Source organism: Hypanus sabinus, chromosome 2 (assembly GCF_030144855.1).
Source record: "Hypanus sabinus isolate sHypSab1 chromosome 2, sHypSab1.hap1, whole genome shotgun sequence".
Taxonomy (NCBI): Eukaryota; Metazoa; Chordata; class Chondrichthyes; order Myliobatiformes; family Dasyatidae; genus Hypanus; species Hypanus sabinus.
The window spans coordinates 39,840,667-39,864,601 of record NC_082707.1 but is presented as its reverse complement, the minus strand read 5'-3'; the positions used below and the strand labels follow the sequence as shown (position 1 = coordinate 39,864,601).

The window sequence follows — 23,935 nt, the reverse complement described above, 5'->3', positions numbered from 1 at the left end:
ATTTCAGGGTTCAGCTCAGGGCTTAGAACCCTGACTGGTAAAACAACACTTTACGGAAACAGCAATGAAGAATCCTTCTACCTCTGAGTGTGTTGGTATTGCTGAGTCTCCATTCAGAACTTGCATGACTGACAGTAGTGAGAACTGAGCTTTTGACATAATGAAAGAAGCCCAGAAATGCAGGATCTTCACTGTTGCCATAAACACCAACAGTGTAACGGACATCAGAAAGGAGTTCTTCAGTCTGAATTCACTTTATCTGCTCAAGTTTTATGACCTGCAATTGGTCCCACATCTATCATAGCTCACAGAGCGCTGTCACTGGAGTACCTGACCCCATTGCATGTTTAAAATCTATTTTAATAACCTATCTATCTACTATAGTACATGCACAAATCATCTAGTTTTGTGACTAATTTAAATACAAAACGCAAGTTAGCCTGTTTACATGCAAAGCATTAACCTTTCCTGTTTTACAGGCATGGTGAATTTAAGCAGCATACAGTAAAACTCTTGATAATCCATGAGATAGTTATTCCAAAATCCTTATGGATTGGCATCTGTCTCACTGGTGATGATTCCCACTTTCTCTTAAAACTCACCATTCCCAATTCATAAGCTTCCTGTTTCCCACATTCCCTTGAAAAAAGGGGCAAAGGAAAAAACACACAAATTACCTTGAGGTCCTTGTTAAGTCCAATTACTGCAGTTGGAGTGAAGGCCAAGGACAGAAAATGCGAATGAGGGAACCAGAACCAAAACTGAGTGAACACCAGCACTCCTACAACTGAGGGCATGTGGGTGTGCCCTGTCCGTGACTGAAGTGAAATGGTCATATTACGGCCACCTATCAAGAAAAAGGAAATTAAATAACCTTACATTATGACTTAATGTCCCCGCTGTTTAGGAGTTAAGCAAAATGTATTAATTTAAATGATAAAGGATTTGTGCAATACAAGGAATTAATTGTATATAAATGGACCTTGTTTTACTAAACTGTTCAAGCTTGGAGGTCCCTTAACAAGGAGCATATCCTATGAAGCATTCATTTTTGGAAACTGCACAGCAAGTAAAAGCCTTGTAAATATAACAGCTTTGACTGCTGTATCTAACTTACAATCTCACCCTTCAAATTATTTTCTGGAGAATCTCAATTTCAATAGAGGGAGAAAAAAATACATTGTGTTATACACCATCACACAACCCAAAATTTTGGTTGTTTTTAATTCAACTGTCTAAGGCATAAACTATCACACCTCAGCAACTCCTCCACTTCCTCTTACAGCTTTTTGAGTGCTTCTTAAATCCTGTCTCATTGACCAATCTTGTTAGATACTTGCTCCAACATAATCCAGTGTCTCACTACTAAATTTAGTTTGATAACACCTCTATTATATACCTTGGTGTGTTTTGACTGCACAAGTGTTTGTAAATAAAATTGTGACTTTGGTACAACTTTACTGCAACTATATAATAAATGAGGTGCCAAAGGAGTGGTTGAGCCAGGTACAATGCTATAATTTAAGAAGCACCTTAAGGAATTGCTGGAGTTGCAGGATTTAGAGAGGGATATGGGCAGAACGTAGCAAAATGAGAATGAGAAAGTGAGAAGGTGGACACCATGGTCTGCATGTGTTCATTAAGGCAAAGGGCCTATATCTGTGTGGTATTGCTTTATGACTAACTGCATCTCATCTAAAGCCAGATTCTAATTTAATAAGATGCTGTGTTTAAAGTGATCAAGATATTAATTTCCAAACTATGCAGCTGAGATCATATGTGAATAGCCTCAATATTCAAATACACTGCCTTGCATTAACTTATAATGTCCATATACTGTTTGTCAAATTCCGATATAAATTAGATTCCACCCATGAATTGATTTCAAGCCAATATGGGTCCAATTACTTATACAGAACCTCTAGTATAATTGATTTAGATGATAAAGTTGTTTCAATTAAGGGAATAACAAGATGACACATCGTCTAATCGCAACTTGCTTCTCTAGAAGATTGAACATACATTATTGTTGCCTGATTATTGAAAAAAAAGATACTTCAGGAGAAATAGAATGTGCAACAAATTCAAAACATGGTTTTCAATCACAAACAAAAGAAAATCTGCAGATGTTGGAAATCCAAGCATGGGTCCCAATGAAGGGTCTTGGCTCAAAACAGCAACTGTTTACTCTTTTCCATAGATGCTGCCTTGCGTGCTGAGTTCCTCCAGCACTTTGTGGATGTTGCTTGGATTTCCAGCATCTGCAGATCTTCACTCGTTACTTTTGAACTATTTCCTCCAGTGAGAGGCTCTAGAAACTGAAACACAAACTTAAAATTAGACCATTTCAGAAGATTACTTCCACACAGGAAAATCAATCAAACTTTCCCCCACCTCCCTCCATCCCAAAGAAAGCTAGGTCCATTGATAACTTCAAAACAGTGATATACAAGGATATTAAGGTATACAGAAACAATTTTTAAAAACTGGAGATAGTTACATATCAAAAATGGTTTAACTGAAGATAATTGAGTGGCTGAATGATCACTCTGGCTTCAATGAGTTCTCAGAATTTATGCTGTGTCCACCATTGTTATCATTTATATTAATGATTTAGAAGATAGTATAGCAAACTGGCTCAGTAAATTTGCAGGTGCCATCAAAATTGGGAGCGTAGTAGGTTATCAAAGTTTGTAGTGTGATGTTGTTCAGCTGGGAACATGGGCTGAAAGTTGGAAGATGGACTTGAATACAGGTAAGTGTAAGGTGTTGCACTTGGGAGGACAAACCAGGGCAAGATTGACACAGTGAATAATAGAGCACTGAGGTGTGTGGTAGAACAAAGCGATACGGGAAAACAGATCCATAATTCTTTGAAAGCAGCATCAAGGGTAGAAAGGGTCACAGGAGAGCTGCTGGCATATTGGCCTTCATAAATCAAGGCACTGAGAACAGGAGCTGGGATGCGCGGCAGCATAGTGCTTTACAGTATCAGCAACCCATGCAAAATTTCTGTCACTGTCTGCAAAGAGTTTCTATGTTCTCCAAAGATCTACCAGTTGGTAGATTAATTGATCATTGTAAATTGTCCCGTGATTAGGCTGAGGTTAAATTAGGGGTTGTTGTGCAGTGTGGCTCGAAAAACCGGAAGGGCCTACTCTGCATTGTATCTCAATAAATAAATAAAAGGTGTAAGTGAGGCTAAATTTAGAATATTGTGTGCATTTCTGGTCAGCTATGTATGGGAAAGATATCAGTAAGTTTGAAAAAGTGCAGAGAAAATCTATAAGGATGTTTCTGGGACTTGACCCGAGTTGAATAGATTAGGACTTTATTCACTGGAGCATAGGCAAATGAGGGGAGATCTTATAGAGGGATACAAAATTTTGAGGGGTATAGATAGGGTGAATGCATGTAGTCATTATTTTCCCCTCTGGCTGAATGAGACTAAAACTGGAGGTAGCTGGTTTAGTGTGAAAGGTGAAATGTTTAAGGGGAATCTGAGGGGGAACTTCACTCAGAGGATGGTACAAATGTGAAAAGAACTGCTAGTAGAAGTGGTAGATGCGAGTTCAATATTTAAAACAGGCAAGCTGCAACATTTAAGGGAAGTTTGGATAGGTATATGGATGGGAAAAGTTGGAGGGATATGGTCCAGGTGCAGATGTCTGGTAGTAGGCAGAAGACCAGATTTGTCAAAGGGCCTATCTATGCTGTAGTGCTCTTTGACTTTGAGAATGGCTACCACTATAGGTTGTGGCAGCGTCTAAACGATTAAGAGAGATAAACTTAATAAATTGTTCATTAATAGGAGCAAGGCAGAAGTGAGGAATATAGGTCAGTTAGTTTAATGTTTATTATTGGCAAGATGCTGGAATCAAAAATCAGAATAAATAAATAATAATTTAAGAAAACTGCATGTAAGCAAACCTAGTTAATGTAGTTTTATGATAGGCAAATTATGTTTGACAGATGTGCTTTAATTCTTTGAGGATGTGACAGGGAGAGTAGATACAGGGGAAACTAGATGCAGGGTATTTAGATTTCCAAAATGCATTTGACAAGGTGCTACAAAAGAGGTTGGTGCCAAATTAATAGCCCATAGTATTGGAGAAAAGTATGCTAGCATAGATTGAAAATTGGCTATCATGTAGAAAATAGAATTGGACTAAATGGGTCCTTTTCTAACTGGAAGGATGTAACTAGTGAAGGACTCCAGGAAATACAGCATAAGCTTCAGTTGCTTATTATTTATATTAATGACCTGGAAGGGGTTTCCAAATTTGCCAATGATATGAACATAGTGGAAAGGAGGACATCGTGATTCTGCAATGGGATATTGGTAGACTGATTGACTGGATATCAACTTGGCAAATAAAGTTTAATGTCGGGAAGTGTAAGGTCGTGCACTAAGGCAGTAGGAATCAAAAAGTAGATTATTATCTAAATGGAGATTTTGCAAAGGATTTAAGTCCAGGAAGAGCTAGTTATCCAGTGCATGAAACACTGGAAGTTAGCAGACAGGTCATACAGGTAATTAAGGTAAATGGCAAGTTGACCTTTATTAAAAAGAGGCTAGAGTTTAAGCGCACTGTATATAGTTGGATATACTTAGTAGACTTCATTATAGCTCTTAAGTCTCCAATATCCAAAATACAGCCAATAAAAGAATGACTTGAGGTATTAAGACAACACATATGTCAGAAATAGCAGGAAAATAAAGATTTTATGATAATAAGGAAGTTAAAATTATCATTGACATGAAGTATTAGAGATTAACAAAAATATTCACTATTAATCTTATTAATCTAACAATCTAAATTTAAAGATTTTAAAAGAGGTGGCTGTCGAGATTGAGGACACAAATAATGACAAATTTCCAAAATAGCTTAGGTTTGAGAATACTTCCATTGGTATAGAATTAATATGACACAGAGGTTCAGAAATGAAAGGTGTAAAGAAGGAAATATATCTCAGTTTGTCTGGTCTCATCGCTGGGCAAAATATGTAATACTTTAATAATTAATGGTAACTTTGAAAATCATAACACATTAAAAGGATTTAATCTGGTTACACTGAAGAGAAACTGTATGCAAGAAATCCACAGACTAGCTTTCTTGAGTAAAATATCGAGCTTCAATGTAGAATTTGCATTACCTGCATCAAGAATGCCTTGAGCTAGGATAGCACCAAATTTGGCCATCACATCATCATGCTTGTCGTTGATAACCTTTGCATAGAGCTGACGGAACTGAGTAACCTAGTGAAGAACCACAGGGCAGCACATGAATAGGAAAAACGCAAGCACCACTCATTTTCTACCACATTCCTAAGAGCAATTTATAATATACCTAACATACCAACCATCAATCTGTACGATGTAGGAAGAAACCAGAGTACTCATGAAACTCACAAGTTAACACATTCTCCCCACATAGGAGATGCACCAGTAGTCAGGATTGACTCTTGCTTGTCCAAGCTGTAAGGCTCAAGTGATTGGTGCTTGGGAACCAAATATTTTCATAAATGCTGTTTTATTTGATTCATTAAAATATAGAAAGGCAAAATCTACATGGATGCAACTTTGTACAATATACTTTACCTTTACTCAGATCTTTAGTTTATCTTACTCAGATTATACTAATCTTTCATGCTGTTGAAATTAATTGTGTTGCTTGGATGTAATGCATTTAAGTTGATCATCCTAAAACTGCACTTTTAAATAGAATTTGGTCACCAGATCTGAGCCTGATAACTAAGGATTTGGCCAACAGACCTGCACCCAATTATGACACCATTATAAATTCAAATCAGGTCAGTTCTTCATCAGGATCAGTATTATTTGCTTAGAATCATGACACATTCTGCTCCTGATCAACATATGGTGTTGTAAAAGATCAACAGTACATTTGAGACTGCTATTAAAAAAGTTCGTCTCACTAACATGTAAAGGTTTAGATTAACAATCCTTTTGATGTAGGAAATAGCACTGGTCCACTGGTTACATGACAAAATTACATTTGGTGAGAAATGTTTGATTAAAACAATAGAATCTTTTGATGCAAGGAGACCCTTGTAATGACAAGTAGGGTATTATCTATCAGCATGACAGATTCTGATAAGCTTTTGATTTATGTGTGTTTGGACACAAAGGACAAACTTCTTGTCAGATTGCTCTTTGAAAGTGCCACATACTTTCCATGCTAACTTCTCACTTAAAAAGTTCACTGGTGTATCGATGGTTTCAATTCCTTTTAAGTTTAAAGAATAGCCTTATTGTCACATGTACTTCAAAATAAACAGTGAATTGCATTGTTTGTGTCAACAACCAACACAGTCCGAGGATGTGGTCGGGGCAGTCAGCAAGTGTCGCCCTTCTTCCAGAGCTGTCATAGCATGTACCTTCATTTCTTTACTGATTCACCCATTCTTGCCCAAATTCTCAAGTTTCATATTTAATTTTACATAGACATACTGCTTTAAGAGGAACTGATTACTTATAAAGTTAGCACTGCTTAGTTCTTTCTAAAATTACAAATCTTCTATTCACCAATTCTATATTCCATTGAAAGCTGATTTACAGTGGCATCTTTTTTTCCAGCTTCTCAAACAATGTTTGCTTTTGTAAATGGTCAACACCACGTTTCTATTTGTAGAAGTCTGCAGACACTTGCCTCACAGCATGAACTCTAGAATACACTAGTGCTCTGTAAATACTGAAAGTTTTCAAAAATTTCTACTGTTTAATCACAATTGAACATTAACTGCAGTTAATGTACTTGAACTCTGTTCCAGACGCTCATGCAGACAATAGGAGCTTTTCACACATCCAGTGCAGGCTTTATTTCACAAATAAACAAGGTATATATTTATTTTCTTAAAAAGTTCTCAAATGATCAGTTATTTTGGAAGTGTTTACTGTCATAACAAAAGTTTTAATATACTTTTGGACTTTTTATTATGTTAGTGTGATACATATAGTTTTGTTGGCAAGATTATGTTATTTTAATTACTTCATGTTCATGTTTTATCAGTGTGGACATCCAGACCTTTGGCTTATGATAATAAAGTGCAACCCAACATGGTTTTATAACCATTTGATTCCTCTCATTTGGAAATTTTCACCGCCACCAAAAAGTTATATATTTGGTAATAACGACAATCTTCTAGTTAATATAGTTAGCTTATTGGTAAAAGTATTATTTATATACATAATGCGTTAAAAAACTGTAGCTGTTAAAATCAATGTGACACCTGCCACCACAAAAGACATCACTGAAAAATAATGGATGTTCAGAAGTGGTGTCTACCCAGTATTGGCCTCTTAAGGTTCCAAACATGGTCTGGACCTCTCTCGGCCGCTCTTGGTAATTTTAAAAAGCTTTCCAGTACTGATACAACACACACAAAATGCTGGAGAAACACAGCAGATCAGGACTGAAAATAAAGGTGGAAGGTGCCAGAATAAAAAGATGAGGGCAGGGAATACACACAAAATGCTGGAGGTACTCGGCAGGTCAGCAGCACCCATGTAAATTAATAAACAGTCAACATTTCAGGCCGAGACTCTTGTTCAGGATTGGAATGGAAGTGGGACGATGCCAGAATAAAAAGGTAGGGGGAGAGAATATTACTGATGTTTTCTTACATTAACATTTGATGTTCTCAACTGCTCTGTTTTGTTTTTGTTGTTGTTCTGCTGAACTTTGTGGGCATGCTACGTTGGCGAGAGAATGTGTGGCAACACTTACAGGCTGCCCCAACACATACTTTGCTGTATTGGTTATCAATTCAAATAATGCACTTCACTGAATGTTTTGATAAAATGGAGATAAATAAATACAGTCGGCCCTCCTTATCCACGGGGGATTGGTTCCAGGACCGCCCGCGGATACCAAAGAACACAGATGCTCAAGTCCCTTATATAAAATGGCATAGTATTTGCATATAATCTACGCGCATCCTCCTGTATACATTAAATCATCTCTAGATTACTTATAATACCTAACACAATGTAAATGTTATGTAAATAGTTGTTATACTGTATTGCTTAGGGAATAATGACAAGAAAAAAAGTCTGTACATGTTCAGTACAGAGGCAACCATCTTAGCTCTTCTGGGAACGCTAATGCCACCTCGGCATCAGCCGATCCTGATTCTCCTGTGATCTTTAAGTTCTTGAGGCTGTAGCGCTTTACGTAGCTAGCCAGCCATCCCTTACTAGCCTTAAACTCCTTCCTCTCACTCACAAAACAAATAGCAAATGAACGAGACACGAGGCGAACAATGCTCAACTTCCGGGTTTTCCCAATCCACACATGCGGAACCCATGGATAAGGAGGGCCAACTGTAAATCTAAATCTAACACCATAAGTTTCCTCACCCTCACCTCCATCATCCAAACACCAGGAACAGCCATTCCCCAACTCCTCACTGCCACCTCAACATGCAAAATCATGCTTACATTTCATACAAGGAAATAAAAAAGGGGCAGGGTATGCCCCTCAACTCCACAACATTCATTAATGTTTATTCACAAAGGTGAGAGCATCTGAAAGTGTCTAAGTATTGCTAACTGACTTAATTTTTGTTGGTTAGTTTGTACTGGCTATAACTACATTACCCTAGTCAAAACGTTTAGGTCCAAACTATACTTCAGACCCAAGTCAAAGTTGTTGTATCAAGCCAACGTTAAGGAATTGCTGAACATTTCCAAGTTAACAGTGGTCTTGATCATTAAGGGCATCAAGTTTTTGAGTAGGGATATTATGCTGCTGTTATACAAGTCACTGGTGGGACCGTGCTTGGAGTACTGTGTACAGCTGGAGAGGATGCAGAAGAGATTTATACTAACTGGATGAAAGAGTCTGATTTATAAGGTGAGGCTGGCTATGCTGAATCTTCCTTGTGCATGCAACATTCTGTGTGCCATACATCACTAAGAGATGTTGAGGTGTGTGTAATTAGCACTTGGCAAGGTACAAGAAAAAGAAATTAGGTATAACCTATTGTCCATTGTGTGAGTGGGTCAGTGTTAGAGTAGTGAGATAAGGCTTTGGCTCATAGAAGCTCTGGTAAGGAGAGACAGAGGCTGTGGGTTGATTTTTTGTTTACATTTTCTTTCCTTTTTTCTTTCATATTGCAGTTAAGAGCAGTGGGGATGCCAGACAGGGTAGTGGAATGCTCCTCATGCGGGATGTGGGAAGGCAGGGAGACCTCCGGTGTCCCTGACAACTATACCTACAAGAAATGCATCCAGCTGCAGTTTCTTACAGACAGTGTTAAGGAACTGGAGCTGGAGATGGATGAACTCTGGATTCTTTGGGAGGCTGAGGGATCAACAGGATAAACTGGGACACAGTTACACCCAAGGTACTGGACACAGGTTCAGTGCTGTCAGGAGGGGGGAAAGGGATGGGCAGCCAGTGCAAAGTACACCTGTGGCTGTTCCCATCAATAACAAGCATTTGGCTTTGGATACTGCTGGGGGCATGTCCTAGCAAAGGAAAGCCACAATCAGGACTTTGACACTGAGTCCAGCTCCATGACTCAGAAGGGAAGGGGAGAGAAGAGATGAGCTGTAGTGTTAAGAAGATTCAATGGTTAGGGGAACAGGCAGGAGGGTTCAGTACCAAAGAAAAAGATTCCCAGATGGTAGGTTGCCTCCCAGGTGTCAGGGTCAGGGACATCTCTGATTGAGTTCACAGTTTTCTTAAATGGGAGGGTGAGCAACCAAAACCCGTGGTCCATGTCAGTACCAATTACATGGTTAGGAGTGGTGATGAGGTCCTGCAAAGTTAGTTCAGGGTGTTGGATGCTAAGTTCAAGGACGGGATCTCCAGGGTTGTGATATCAAGATTGCTGTCTGTGCCATGTGCTATTGAGGCCAGAAATCGGAAGATCATACAGTTTAACACATGGCTAAGGAGATGATGCAGGAGGGAGGGCTTCAGAGTTTCGGATCATTGAATTTTCTTCCAGGGAAGGTGGGACCTGTACAGGAGGGACAGTTTGCACCTGAACTGGGGGGGGGGGGGGGGGGGGGGTCAACTGGAGTTGGAGGGGTGGGAATCAGAGTGCCAGAGTGGATAGTGGAGTGGTAGTGGGGAAAGATGTTGTTAAGCCAGGAGTCGAAAGGTTGAGCATGTTCTGAGTTGTGTACACTTCAATACAAGGTGTATTGTAGGAAAGGCAGATGAGCTTAGAGCATGGAACAGCATGTGGAATTATGACATTATAGCTGTTGGTAGGTTTCTTAACGTTCATATCGCAAGGTGAAGTAGTGGAGATAAGTTCTCACTATCTATTCAATGATCCCAATGGCATGCATCTCAAATAGCCTCTGACAAACAAGTCCAGCTCCTGGCCTTGTGTGGCTTAGGTACTAATCCCGGTGGACCATTTATACTGACAGAAGAAGGGGTAAAAGCAGGCTAAAGGCACCTTAAAAACAGATGCTTCAGGCAGAAGGGGCTCTCCAGCAATGGTTGGCAGCTCAGCTAGAAGAAAAAAAACCTCTGATCTTCAAACTCAGCTGCCTTGCAGCTATACCCACTCATGGGGAGGGCTTTGGTTGTAAAGCCAGAGGAAAGATCTGAAGCTGGAGTCCATAAAGCAGTCTTACGCTGAGCTACTCACACAAAATACTGGGGGAGTGCAGCAGGCCAGACAGCATCTATGGAAAAGAGTAGAGCTGATGTTTCGGGCTGAGACCCTTCGGTAGGACTGTACTCTTTTCCATAGATGCTGCCTGGCTTGCTGAGCTCCCCCAGCATTTTTGCATGTTGCTTGGATTTCCAGCATCTGCAGATTTTCTCGTTTGTGATTGGATTATTACATCATGTTAAGTTCAAAACTGACTGACAACTTCTGTGACGCCACTGCTGCCAAACTGTATCGGTCTCAGCCGTTCCTTTGGAGTCGTCAGCTGTGTAGGTGGGGGAGCCTGCTGCACGGTCAACTGCTTGTACTCCATATCGTACTGCACTGGCTTGCGTATCACATAAGTAGCTAGGACACAACATTCACGGTTGACCCTGACCAATGGAGGGCCTCAACTAAGCCATTAGTGGGACTTGGTTGCAGGACTGGCAGCTCAATACTCCGGGATTCTGTTGTTTTAAACATGATAGAGATGAAGGGATTAAAGGGAAAGGGGTGGCATTACTAGTCAGGGAAAATGTCACAGCAGAGCTTAGACAGGACAGACTGGAGAGCTTGTCTATTGAGGTTCTTTGGGTGGAACTGAGGAATATGAAAGGGGTGACCACGTTAATGGGATTATATTATAGACTACCCACTAGTCAGTGGGATACAGAACAGCGCATTTGTAGAGAGATCGCAGACTGTTGCAAAAACCATAAGATTGTGATAGTAGGTGATTTCAACTTCCCACAACCTCACTGAGGCTCTCATAATGTAAAAGGGCTGGATAGCAAAGAGTTTGTCAAATGTGATCAAGAAAAGTTCCTTAATGCATAGCCCCAACTAGAGGAAATGCAATACCAGGTCTTCTATTAGGGAATGAGTCAGGCAGGCGACAGAGTTTGTGAAGGGGAATATTTACATCTAATGATCGTAATGCCATTATGATCACTGGTCCTCAGGCTGAGATTCTAAATTTTGATGGTTCAGAAAGGACCTGCCAAGTGTGGATTGGGAGAGGTTGCTCTCAGGCAAAGCTGTGCTTGGCAAGTGAGCGGCCTTCAAAGGAGAAATTTTGAGAGTATGGAGTTTGTATTTTCATGTCAGAATAAAAGGCGAAGTTAACAGGTTTATGGAACCTTGGTTTTTGAGAGGTCAAGAGCCTGGTTAAGAAAAAGCAGGTATAGGAAGCAGGAACAAATGAGGTTCTGTACTTGAGAAATATAAGAAATACAAGAGAACACTTAAGAAAATCAGGAGGGCCAAAAGACATGAGGTTGCTATAGCAGACAAGGTGAAGAAGAATCCCAAGCTCTTCTACAAATATATTAAGAGTAAAAAAATTGCAAGGGACAAAATTGATCCAGAAGATCACAGTGGTCATCTGTGCATGGAGCCAAAAGAGATGGGAGAGATCTTAAATAGATTTTTGCATCTATGTTTACTCAGATGGACACAGAGACTGTAGAAATGAGGCCAAACAGCAATGGGATTCTGAATTGTATTCAAATTACAGTGGAGGAGGTGTTTGCTGTCTTGAGGAAATCTAGGGTGGATAAATCCCCAGTGCCTGACAAGGTGCTCCCCTTGTGAGAGGCCAGTTCAGAAACTGCGGGGCCCAAGCAGATGCTTATAACATCCTTTGAAACAGGTGAGGTGCCAGAGAACTGGAGGATAGCTAATTTTCTGTTGCTTAAGAAAGGTTCTAAAAATAAGCCAGGAAATTATAGACCAGTGAGTTTGACATCACTAGTGGGCAAGTTATTGGATGGGACCAGATATACAAGTATTTGGAAGAACAGGAACTGATTAAAGATGGTCAATATGGCTTTGTGCGTGCTCTTTGACAAGGTCCCACATGGGAGGATGGTCCAGAAGTTTCAGTCGCTTGGCGTTCAGGAAGAGGTAGTAAACTGGATTAGACATTGGCCTTGCAGAAGTGGCCCCTTTGACTGGAGGCCTGTGACTAATGGTGTGCCATGGGGAATGGTGCCAAGTCCATTGTTATTTGTCATCTACATCAATGATCTGGATGATAATATAGTAAACTAAATCAGCAAATTTGCAGATGACACCAAGATTGGGGGCAGAGCAGGCAGCAAAGAGGGCTATTAAAGCTTGCAGCGGTATCTGGACCAGCTAGAAAAATGGGCTGGAAAAAATGGCAGATGGAATTTAATGCAGACAAGTGTGAGGTGTTACACTTTGGGAGGACGAACCAGGGTAGGACTGGTACAGGGAGAGGTAGAGCACCAAGGAATGCGATAGAACAAAGAGATCTGGGAATACATATCCGTAATTCCTTGAAAGTGGAATCACAAGTAGCTAGGGGGTCATAAAGAGAGCTTTTGACACACTGGCCTTCATAGATCAAATTCATAGATGAAACTGTATAAGATGCTGGTGAGGCCAAATTTACAGTATTGTATGCAGTTCTGGTTACCTGTCTATAGGAAAGATATTAATAAGATTGAAAGAGTGCAGAGAAAATTTACAAAGATGTTGCTAGGACTTGAGGACCTGAATCATAGGGAAAGGTTAAACAGGTTGGAACTATATTCCGATGATCCAATCAGCAGCAAGAGCAGGACACAGCGACGAGCTTTCTCGCAGGGTGACGATGCTTGTTTAAAAGGAAAGAAGGGACAAGCGAAGCAGCCATTGTTGGGTGGGGGTAGTCCAGTGTCGAGAGTAGAAGCGTCAGGCTTTGACTTAAAGGAGGCCTCGGCTTGAAAGAGATGTTGGCTCTGAGTAAGCTTTTGTTAAAGTTCCTTATTTTTTCCCTTGTTGTACCTTGTAGTAAATGGCTGTTGTGTGTTCTTCATGACTGATGTTGGGGTCCTGGGAGACCCAGAGCCTCCCAAGGAATTACATCTGCATGAAGTGCATCCAGCTGCAGCTCCTCGAAGATCTGGCGTAGCAGCTGGAAGAGCTTCAGATTGGATGGGAGAGTGAGGAAGATAATTGATCAGAGTTACAGGGAAGTAGTCACCTGAGGTTGCAGGAGGCAAGTAGCTGGGTGACTGGAGAAATGGAAATGTGAGAAGGGAGTTAGCATAGAGGATGCCCGTGGCCATTCTCCTCAAAAATAAGTATACCACTTTGGATACGGTTGTGGAGGATGACCTCCCAGGGGAATGCCACGGAGAGTGGGTTACTGGCACTGAACATAGGTCTGTGGTGCAGAAGGGAAAGAGGGGAGTGATAGTGAAAGAGGACTCAATAGTCAGAGAAACTACAGGAGATTCTGTGGTTGCGAACGGGACACCCAGATGGTATTTTGCCTCCCAGGTGCAAGGGCCAGGGACATCTTGGATCGTGTCCAGAACATTTTGGAGATGGAAGGAGAGCAGCCAGATGTTTTGGTACATATTGGTACCAATGGCAGAGGAAATAAAAGCAAGGAGGTCCTGAAAAGAGAATTTAAAGAGCTAGATAGAAAGCTGAGAAGCAGGATTGGTGTCTGTGCCACTCGCCTGTGAGGGTAGAAACAGGATGATTTGGCAAAATAATGCATGACTGACAAGCTGGTGCAGGGGGCAGGGCTTCAGGTTCGTGGATCATTGGGGTCTCTTTTGGGGGAGGTATGACCTGTTCAACAGTGACAGATTGCACCCAAGCCCAAGAGAACTAATATTCTTGCAGGCAGGTTTGTTAGAGCTGTTGGGGAGGGTTTAAACTAATTTGGCAGGAGGGTGGGAACCAAAGTGAAGGGACTCAGGATAGGATGGATGGTAAAAAATCAAGGTCAGACTGTCAGGAAGGGCAGGCAGATGATAGGACAGAATTGCAGCCAGCAGGGTGAGTATCAGTGCATTAGAGATGCAGAATCAAATAGGGTAGCAAATGCCGCACTCAAAGTATTATATATCAATGCACGAAGTATAAGAAATAAGGTGGATGAACTTGTTGCACTTTTAAAGATTGTTAGATATGATGCTGTGGCCATCACTGAATCATGGCTGAAGGGTGGTTGTAGTTGGGAACTGAATGTCCGATGTTATACGTTGTATCATAGGAAGGTCGCCACAAGGGGTGGCATGGCTCTGCTGGAAGAAAATAGGCTCATATCAGTAGAAAGACGCAACGTAGGATCGGAAGATGTTGAATCCTTGTAGGTTGAGTTAAGAAACTGCAAGGGTAAAAAGGGCTCTGCTGGCAGTTATATATAGGCTTACCAGTAGCCCAGATGTGGACCACAGATTGCAACAGGAAATAGAAAAGGTGCATCAAAAGAGCAATGTTACGATAATCATGGGAGATTTCAACATGCAGGTCGATTAAGAAAATCGGGCTGGAAATGGATCCCAAGAATGCCTACGAGTTGGCTTTTTAGAGCAGTTTGTAGTTGAGCCTACTAGGGGGATCAACTATACTGGATTGGGTGTTATGTAATGAACCAGAGGTGATTAGGAAGTTTAAGGTGGAAGAACCCTTAGAAAGCAGCAATCACAATATGATTGAATTCAACCTAAAATTTGACTGGGAGTAAGTAAAGTCTGACATAGCAGTATTTCAGTGAAGTAAAGGAAATTACAGTAGTACAAAAGAGGAATTGGCCAAAGTAAATTGGAAGGAGCTGCTGGCAGGGATGACAGCAGAGCAGCAATGGTGAGAGTTTCTGGGAAAAATGAGAAAGGTGCAGGATAAAAGTATTCCAAAATCAAAGAAATACTCAAATGGCAAGATAGTACAACCGTGTCTAACAAGGAATGTCAAAACTAACGTAAAAGCATAAGAGAGGGCATACAAAGGAAAAATTACTGGGTTATCAAAGGATTGGGAAGCGTTTAAAAGCCTACAGATAGCAACTAAAAGAATTATGAGAAGGGAAAAGATGAAATATGAAAGCAAGCTAGCAAACAATATCAAAGTGGACAGAAAAAGCTTTTTCAAATATGTAATAGAGAGATTAGAGGAGATATAGGATGTCTAGAAAATGAAACCAGAGAAATAGTAACAGGGACAAGGAGATGGCAGATGAACTGAGCTGATATTTTGCATTATTCTTCATGGTGGAAGACACTAGCAATGTGCCAGATGTTGAAGGGTGCAAGGGAAGACAAGTGAGTAGTTACTATTACAAGGGAGAAGGTGCTCAAAAAAACTGAAAGACCTAAGGGTATTTAAGTCACCTGGACCAAATGAACTGCACCCTAGGGTTCTGAACCAGGTAGAGGTAGAGATGTAATGTTCGTTCAAAAATCATTGGACTCTGGCATAGTGCCAGAGGACTAGAAAATTGCAAATGTCACCCCACTCTTTACGGAAGCAGGAAGGCAGCAAGGAAATTATAGACCAGTTAGCCTGACTCCAGTGGTTGGGAAGTTGTTGGAGTCAATTGTTAAGGATGAGGTTGTGAAGTACTTGGTGACACAGGACAAAATAGGATGAAGTCAACATATTTTCCTTAAGGAAAAATCTTGCCTGATTAACCTATTGGAATTCGTTGAGGAGATTACACATAGGACAGATAAAGGAGATGCAGTGGATGTTGTATATTTGGATTTTCAGAAAGCCTTTGACAAGGTGCCACACATGAGGCTGCTTACCAAGTTAAGAACCCATGGTATTACAGGAAACTTACTGGCATAGTTAGAGCATTGGCTGATTGGTAGGAGGCAGTGAGTGGGAATAAAAGGATCCATTCTGGTTGACTGCCAGTGACTAGTGGTGTTCCACAAGGGACAGTCTTGTGACTGTTTCTTTTTTATCCTGTATATAAATGATGGAACAGATGGCTTTGTTTCCAAGTTTGCAGATGATACAAAGATTGGGGGAGGGGCAGGTAGTGTTGAAGAAACAGGTAGGCTGCAGAGGACTTAAGACAGTTTAGGAGAGTGGGCAAGAGAGTGGCAAATGAAATACAGTTTTGGAAAATGCATGGTCATGTGCTTTGAGTACTGTGAACAGTTTTGGGCTCCTCATCTAAGAAAAGAGGTCCTGGCATTGGAGAGAGTTCAGAGGAGGTTCTCAAGGATGATTCCAGGAATGAAAGGGTTAACATATGAGGAATGTTATAGCTCTGGGTCTGTATCGCAGGAATTTAGAAGAGGGGGGGATTTCACTGAAAACCTTTCAAATGTTGAAAGGCCTAGACAGAGTAGATGTAGAAAGTATGTTTCCTCTGGCAGGGGAGTCCAAGACAAGATGTCACAGCTTCAAAACAAACAGGTGTCCATTTAAAACAGAGATGCAGAGAAATTTCTTTAGTCAGACAGAGGGTGGTGAATTTTGTGGAATTTGTTACCACATGCAGCTGTGAAGGCCAGTCGTTGTGGGTATTTAAGGCTGAACTTGATAGATTCTTGATTGGACATGGCATCAAAGGTAATGGGGAGAAGGCTGGGGAGTGGAGCTGAGGAGGGGAGAAAAGGATCAGCCATGATTCAATGGTGGAGCAGACTCGATGGGCCAAATGGTCTAATTCTGCTCCTATGTCTTATGGTCTTTATTCCCTAAAGTGTAGAAGAATGAGGGGAGATTTAATAGCAGTATATAAAATTATAAGGGATATAGATAGGGCAACTGTAAACAGGCTTTTCTCACTAAGGTTGGGTGAGACTAGAACTGGAGGTCATGGGTTAAGGATGAAAGGGGAACTGTTTAAGGTAAACATGAGGGGGATCCTTTTCACTCAGAGTGGTGAGAGTGAGGAATGAGCAGCTAGTGCAAGTGGTGATTCAGGTTCAATTTCAGTAATTAAGAAAAATTTGGATAGGTACATGGATAAGAGGGGTATGAAGGGCTATGGTCCCGGTGCATGTCAATAGGGCTAGGCAGATTAATAGTTTGGCATAGTCTAGATGGCCGAAGCACCTGGTTCTGCGCTGTAGTATTCTATGATTCTTGGAGAGTAGGAGATTGAGGGGTGACCTCAAAAGTTTACAAAATCATAAGTGGCATGGATAAGGTGGATGTTCATAGTTGGCTCCCCAGGACTGTGGAATCCTGAACTAAAGGGCACAGGTATATGATTAGAGGGAGGGATTTTAAAAAGTCCTGAGAAGCAACTTCTTTAGACAAAGGGCAGAGAGTATCTGGAATAAAATGCCTGAAGAAATGGTTGAGGTAGATACAATTGCAACATTAAAGAAGCATTTGGATGGGTACATGGATGGTAGGATAATGGGACTACACTCAGGCAACTGGGATCAGCATGGTGGATGTTGTGGGCAACATGGACTAATTGGGCTGAGTGACCTTATATCATATTGCATTACTCTATGACTCGATGGACTTGAAGGCATATTTTGTAATCAGTCTTACCTTTGGACATGTGATTTCTGTTTGCTGGATGAGGAGCAGAGCAGATGCGATCAGAGCACCTTGGCGGACATAATTCACTGGATCATTAGTCATGGGCTCCAGAAGATTTATAGCTTCCTGCAAAAGTATGGAAATATTTGTAATGATGAATGTAAAAGCTAGATTTTAGATACACTCTGGAATTTCTGAGCTAGACATTAATAATTTGAAAATCCAAAGAATCAGTCATTTAGTGGTATCAATGTCATGCTTGTAGACACAACAGATTTGTTCCTAAACTGATCACCCAGCTTGTGTTTGAACTCCTCAAAGTAGAGGATTCTGCAGAACAACCAACAATTGCTAAATGATTAATGAAGTAGAAGAAATTTGTTGTTGATTTTTAAAGTCTGTGTGTGAACCTAAATGAGTAAAAGAGTTATAAAAGTAAAACGTAGTGGATCTCACTGTGATGATTAATGCTCTGGACAGAATATCCACATTCTCTTATGATATATCAACTATTTCAATGGGTCTTCCTATTCAAAGAATTTCTTCAAATACCTTTAGCAAAGCACATCAGATCGGTTTCAAATGAATGCCCACTGGTTGAGAGTGGAACTGATTAAAAGTTCCGACTTTGCTCTGCACAATCATGCAGAGGGGTCAACATTTTGTTGCAAAAATTAAATCTGATGTTAAATTTACTGTATTATGCCCTACAGTGAGTTAACTGGGTTAAATAATAATATTAAAGTTGCCTCTAATTTTACACAATAGGGACACAGAACATCTAATAACTGTAAACTAATATAGGATTGCACCTTGTTGCCAGTTCCAGCACAGCAAATGCCAAGAGCCAGAGCAGCACCATACCGCACGTGGGGGTTATAACTTTCAGAAAGAAGAGACACCACACTTGGGCACTGTTCTGGTGTTCTATAAAACAAAGAAAATATTAAATGTAAAATAACATTAATTTTAAATTCAAATTATCATTCATTACATGAAACCAACAACTTCTGTATTAACAACTATGCATAAACATCTCATTAGTTTTACCAATCATTTTGATTTGGTGGCACACATAATGGTACAGAGAGGAACTGCTATGGGAGTGCGTAACTGAACCCCAAATGAGATTGTTAACTCTGTATATAAAGATGTTTACTCAAAAAATAGTATGTCACTATTCTACATCAGCAGACACGATGACCACCCACATTGCAGGACTTGAAAATTCCACTACTGAAGGGAACAGGCTAAATATTCATTCAAGTTCAAAAGAAGAAAGATTTGTCACAGATGGTTGAAAAACAATGCCTCTCCAGATGTGCTGGAAAGCTCCAGAGGTAGCACTTCTTGTTTTTAAGTGGAAAAAAAAACAAGCCAGTAATATAGGGAATGTAGAATAAAGATTTGCCAAGCAATTGGCAATCTTTCTTCCACTTCCATTTTCAATAGTTTGCATGTTGAATGCCACTTTAATAGTAGAATTTAAATCATGCACATCAGTATACTGACATTAAATGGTTAAGAAATAAGACCATAAGATACAGGAGCAGAATTGCGCTATTTGGCCCATTGAGTCTGTTCCGCTATTTCGTCATGGCTGATCCAATTTTCTGTTCAGCCTCAGTCTTCTCCCTATATCTCTTCATGCCATGATCAACCAAGAATCTTTCAACCTCAGCACTGAATACACATAAGGACTTGACCTCCACTGCCATCATCTTTCTATTGATTTGATCTTTCACTAACAAAGCAATGCTGCCCCCTCTGCCTTATTGCCTGTCTTTTCAATACAATGTGCATCTTCAAACATTAACCTCCCAGCTATAGTCTTCTTTCAGCCATAATTCAATGATGTCTACGAACATCATACCTGCCCATCAGTAATTGTACTGCAAATTCATCCATCTTATTCTGTATACTGTACACATTCAAATACAGTATCTTCAGTCCTGTATTCATCCTTCTCACTTTTATTTCTCTTATTATGTTGCAACTCATCCTGTAGACTTCAATTTTGCCCTATCAACAGTCTCTCCTCACTACACATTGCCTCTGTCTGTAAATCAGCTACCTCATCTTCAGCAATATTACCTAGTTCTGGCCCCCCTCCAGTTCAGGTGCAAACCGTTCCTCCTGCACAGGTCCCACCTTCCCTGGAAGAGAACCCAATGATCCAACACCAAATCATTTCTCCTACATCAACTCCTTAACCACATATTAAACTGTATAATCTTCCTAGTTCTGGCCTCACTAGCAAATGGCACAGGTAGCAATCCTGAGATCACAACCCTGGAGGTCCTGCTCTTTAACTTCACATCCAACTCCCTGAAATCCCTCTGCAGAACCTCGTTACTCATCCTACTCATGTCATTGGTACCCCCATGGACCATGACTTCTGGCTGCTCACCTTCCCACTTAAGAAAGTGGAGGACTCCTTCTGAGATATCCTGGAACCTGGCATCAGGGAGGCCATGTACCATCCAGGAATCTTGTTCTCGCCAACAGCCTATCCATTCCCCGAACTAATGAATCCCCTATCACCACAGCGTGCCTGTTCTTCACCTCCCCTTCCCTTCTGAGTCACAGAGGCAGACTCAGTGCCAGAGACCTGACCACTCTGACTTTCCTCTGTTAGGTCATCTAAAGAGATATGCCTATTGTTGGGGGGGGGGGGGAGAGAAAGGATTGCAACAGGGGTACTCTGCACTGACTCCTTAACCTCCTTCCCCCTCCTGTCATCCAGTTTCCTGTGTCCTTCATCTTGGGTTTAACTATCTCTCTCTGTGTCCTATCTATCACCCCCAGACTCCTGAATGATCCAAATCTCATCCAGTTCCAGCTCCAACTCCTTAACATAGATCATTTAGATCATTAGAAGCCGCAGCTGGATGCGCTTCTCACAGTTGTAATTATTAAGGACATTGGACGTCTCCTTGCCTTCCCACATCCCACAAGAGTATTCAACTGTCCTAACTGAACAGATATAAAGAAAAAGCTTGAGTTTATCTTTTGCTTTCTCTAACTGAAGCCTCTCTTCATGGAAGCCACGACTCTGTCCACTCACACAACGGCTGCTGTGCTTGCCCTTGCCTTCCTTTAATTTGCTCTTGCTAATCAATCTCAAATGACAACTGGCTGCTGGTCAAAGTTCTTTATTGCTGTAGTGATCTGCTGCAGCCTTTTGTACTTGGGCAGTGGACCTGATTGAAGACCCCTCCTCTCAAAACTTCCCATGTCTGGGTTGGCCACTGTTCAAAGCTCTTTTGTCCCAAGAAAGAGCACATGTTGAAGTTGAGAGTAGAAAGATTTAAAAAGGACCCGATGGGTGACTTCTTCACACAGAGGGTGGTGAGTAGATGGAACAAATTCCAGAGAAGGTCGTTGAGGCAGGTACAACAACATCTGCATAAACACAGAGATAGAAAAGGTTTAGGGGATATGGGTCAAACACGAGCACATGGGACTAGCTTAGATGAGCACTTTGATGGATGAGTTGGGCCAAAGGGTTTGCTTCCATGACGAATTCCAAGTCACACTACTGCTTTAGCTGGGTTTAAAAAATTTCTCACTGATGCGATACACATTTTTAGTTTTCACATCAGTTAATGTCAGAGTTATACAGCATGGAAACAAGTTCATTGACCCATCTTGTCCATGCCATTCAAGGTGCCTTCTTGAACCTGTCTGCATCCGGCCCGTATCTTTCTAAACCTTTCCTAACCATGAAGCTGTCCAAATGGCACAATGGATATGCCGGGCCAGAGGGCCTGTTTCTGTGCTGTAAAACACCTGGATTCCAGATTGAACTCTGTATTTGTCACAAGTCTGACATATGCAGAGTGAGATCTAATTTCAAACACACAAGACTAAGTGAAGAAAGAAATGATGCAAACAACTAATCATACTTTTAGACAACATTGTCTGTTCTCTCTATAAATGTCAGCTAACTTGTGTGTTCCTAATATTTCTTGTTTATGTTTCAGATTGTCAACATTTGTAGATTCTTTCTTGTTTACACTGGTTTCATTGCAGATCTAAAAACTAAAACTGGCATGAGGCTTTTAGCCTTCTATATAGCTTTAAAGACCTATTGGATTATACAATTGGAACTTAACAAAAATCAAAGTAAAAATACCACAGAAAGATTACTACTTTCTGTAGCACATAATTTTACAGTGCTTATGTTTTGCTAGCAGTTTCCTTTTATAAAAATGTCATATACTTGAATATATAAAAAAAATAATTCCTCAGAAGCCATCTCAAAAACTTCAGCTGAAGATGAACAACTAGTACATCATTTGTTTATTATTGTCACATGTACTGAGCTGGAGTGAAATAATTATCTTGCATACCCATCCACACAGATATCATTACATCTGAGTACTGAGGTAATACAAGGCATAATAATACAAGAATGCAAAATATAGTGTTACAGTTTCAGAGAAAACACAACTAACTGCAGGTACAAGGCCATAATAAGGTGGATGAAGTAAAGAGTCCATCTTTGTATGAATAGGAAACATTCAATAAGTGGGATGGAAGCTGTCCTTGATCCTGATGGTACATGTTTTCAGGCTTTTGTATCTTCTGCCCAATGGGAGTAGAGAGATGAAAGGATATTCAGGGTAGGGTCTTTTATTGTGATGGCTGCTTTACCAAAACAGCAAGAAACATAGACAGAGTCCACAGAGGGGAGACCGGCTTCCATAATAAGCTGAGCTGGATCCAATACTCCCTGCAGTTTCTTGAGACCACTGGCAGAGCAGTATCCAGACCAGCTCATGATGTAGCTACATAAAATGCTTCTTATAGTCACAATTAAAACTTGCAGATCATTGATGATTAAAATCATTTAAGTTTATTGATTATATAAACTTTCTAATATACAAGATAGTTTGAAGTCTTCATATTCCACCTGCCTGCCAGGCATATCCCATCACATCTCTGAAAAGTGTACAGTTCCCTCTCAGGCCTTATTAGTTACATAAAATCAGAGTGGAAGCAGGCTCTCTCCAATTCCAAGGGATATTAAAGAAGAGAAATTACTGAGGCCAGTGATCAAAAAATGCCATACAAGGGTATTAGATCTATACAAGCAAACCAACTAAAGAATATGTCCATAACATATTTTGATGATTCAGCTCCTGAAACACTCTGCTGAATAGTACCATTGGGACCATCTTGGTAGATGGACTTCACCACCATCAATGGCAATTAGGGAAGAAAGATAATTGGCAACTTTTCCTAAATCCCCAAAATATATATAAAAAGTCTCAGTGTGATGTGGAAAGAATAACTGACTTAACATTTAGCCTAAGAGAATGATAATGACTTCAAATGTAATACTTGTGGAATATGGGAACAAGCACAGTTGTGATAAAGATTATGATTAATTATATGGCTTTTTTTTGTGCATGAACATTGCCTAATAGTTTTACCATCCAACACAATCTTCTAACTAACCAAAATACAAAATTTAGAGCTATTTGCACTTTGAATCCTTCCCAGTACTTTCTTTGGATAACAAAGCTTGCAAACAAAGTGTAGTTTTTTGAAAGGAAGACTGCTTCAGTGAAGTAGGTTGATAGTGAACGACCAACTTCAAACTGGCATTTCTTTTGACAGTTTAGATCTGCAACCACAGAAATCTACAATATGACATCACAGGTAAGGCATGTAAGTGGCAAATGATGGTGGGGTGTGTTAAGTTAACCAAATTAAGCTTATAAACTCAATAAATGAGGTAAATTTAATAAATGTTAAACTAACTAAATAAATAAAAAATAAGAGAACAAGAGAAATATTGCTGCTGCAATTTGTGGGAGCTTGTGGACACTTTTGTCTAAGGGGACCACATCCAAGGTAAATGCTGCAGTCAGAAGAAATTTAGTTCTGTGTTAAGGAGCTGTTCTCCAGGTAGCAAGCACTGTAAGACACGAAGAAGGGAAACTGGATGACTTAAACTAAATACTTTGGACACTTGGGTCAGGAATAAGGATCCAAGTGAGAGTATTTGCAGGATCCTGGG

At 40.4% G+C, this 23,935-nt stretch overlaps 1 protein-coding gene across 1 annotated transcript in view; it reads right to left on the bottom strand.

The window, feature by feature from the left end:
* The window catches only part of psmd1 (proteasome 26S subunit, non-ATPase 1), a 145,903-nt gene that overhangs the window by 8,766 nt on the left and 113,202 nt on the right, over window positions 1-23,935 (bottom strand). Inside the window, exons 17-20 of the mRNA XM_059944518.1 lie at window positions 18,717-18,831; window positions 17,914-18,030; window positions 5,158-5,260; window positions 678-847 (exon numbers count right to left, since the gene is read on the bottom strand). Coding sequence (XP_059800501.1) covers window positions 678-847; window positions 5,158-5,260; window positions 17,914-18,030; window positions 18,717-18,831 — 505 coding nt within the window. The remainder of the gene's footprint in view (window positions 1-677; window positions 848-5,157; window positions 5,261-17,913; window positions 18,031-18,716; window positions 18,832-23,935) is intronic.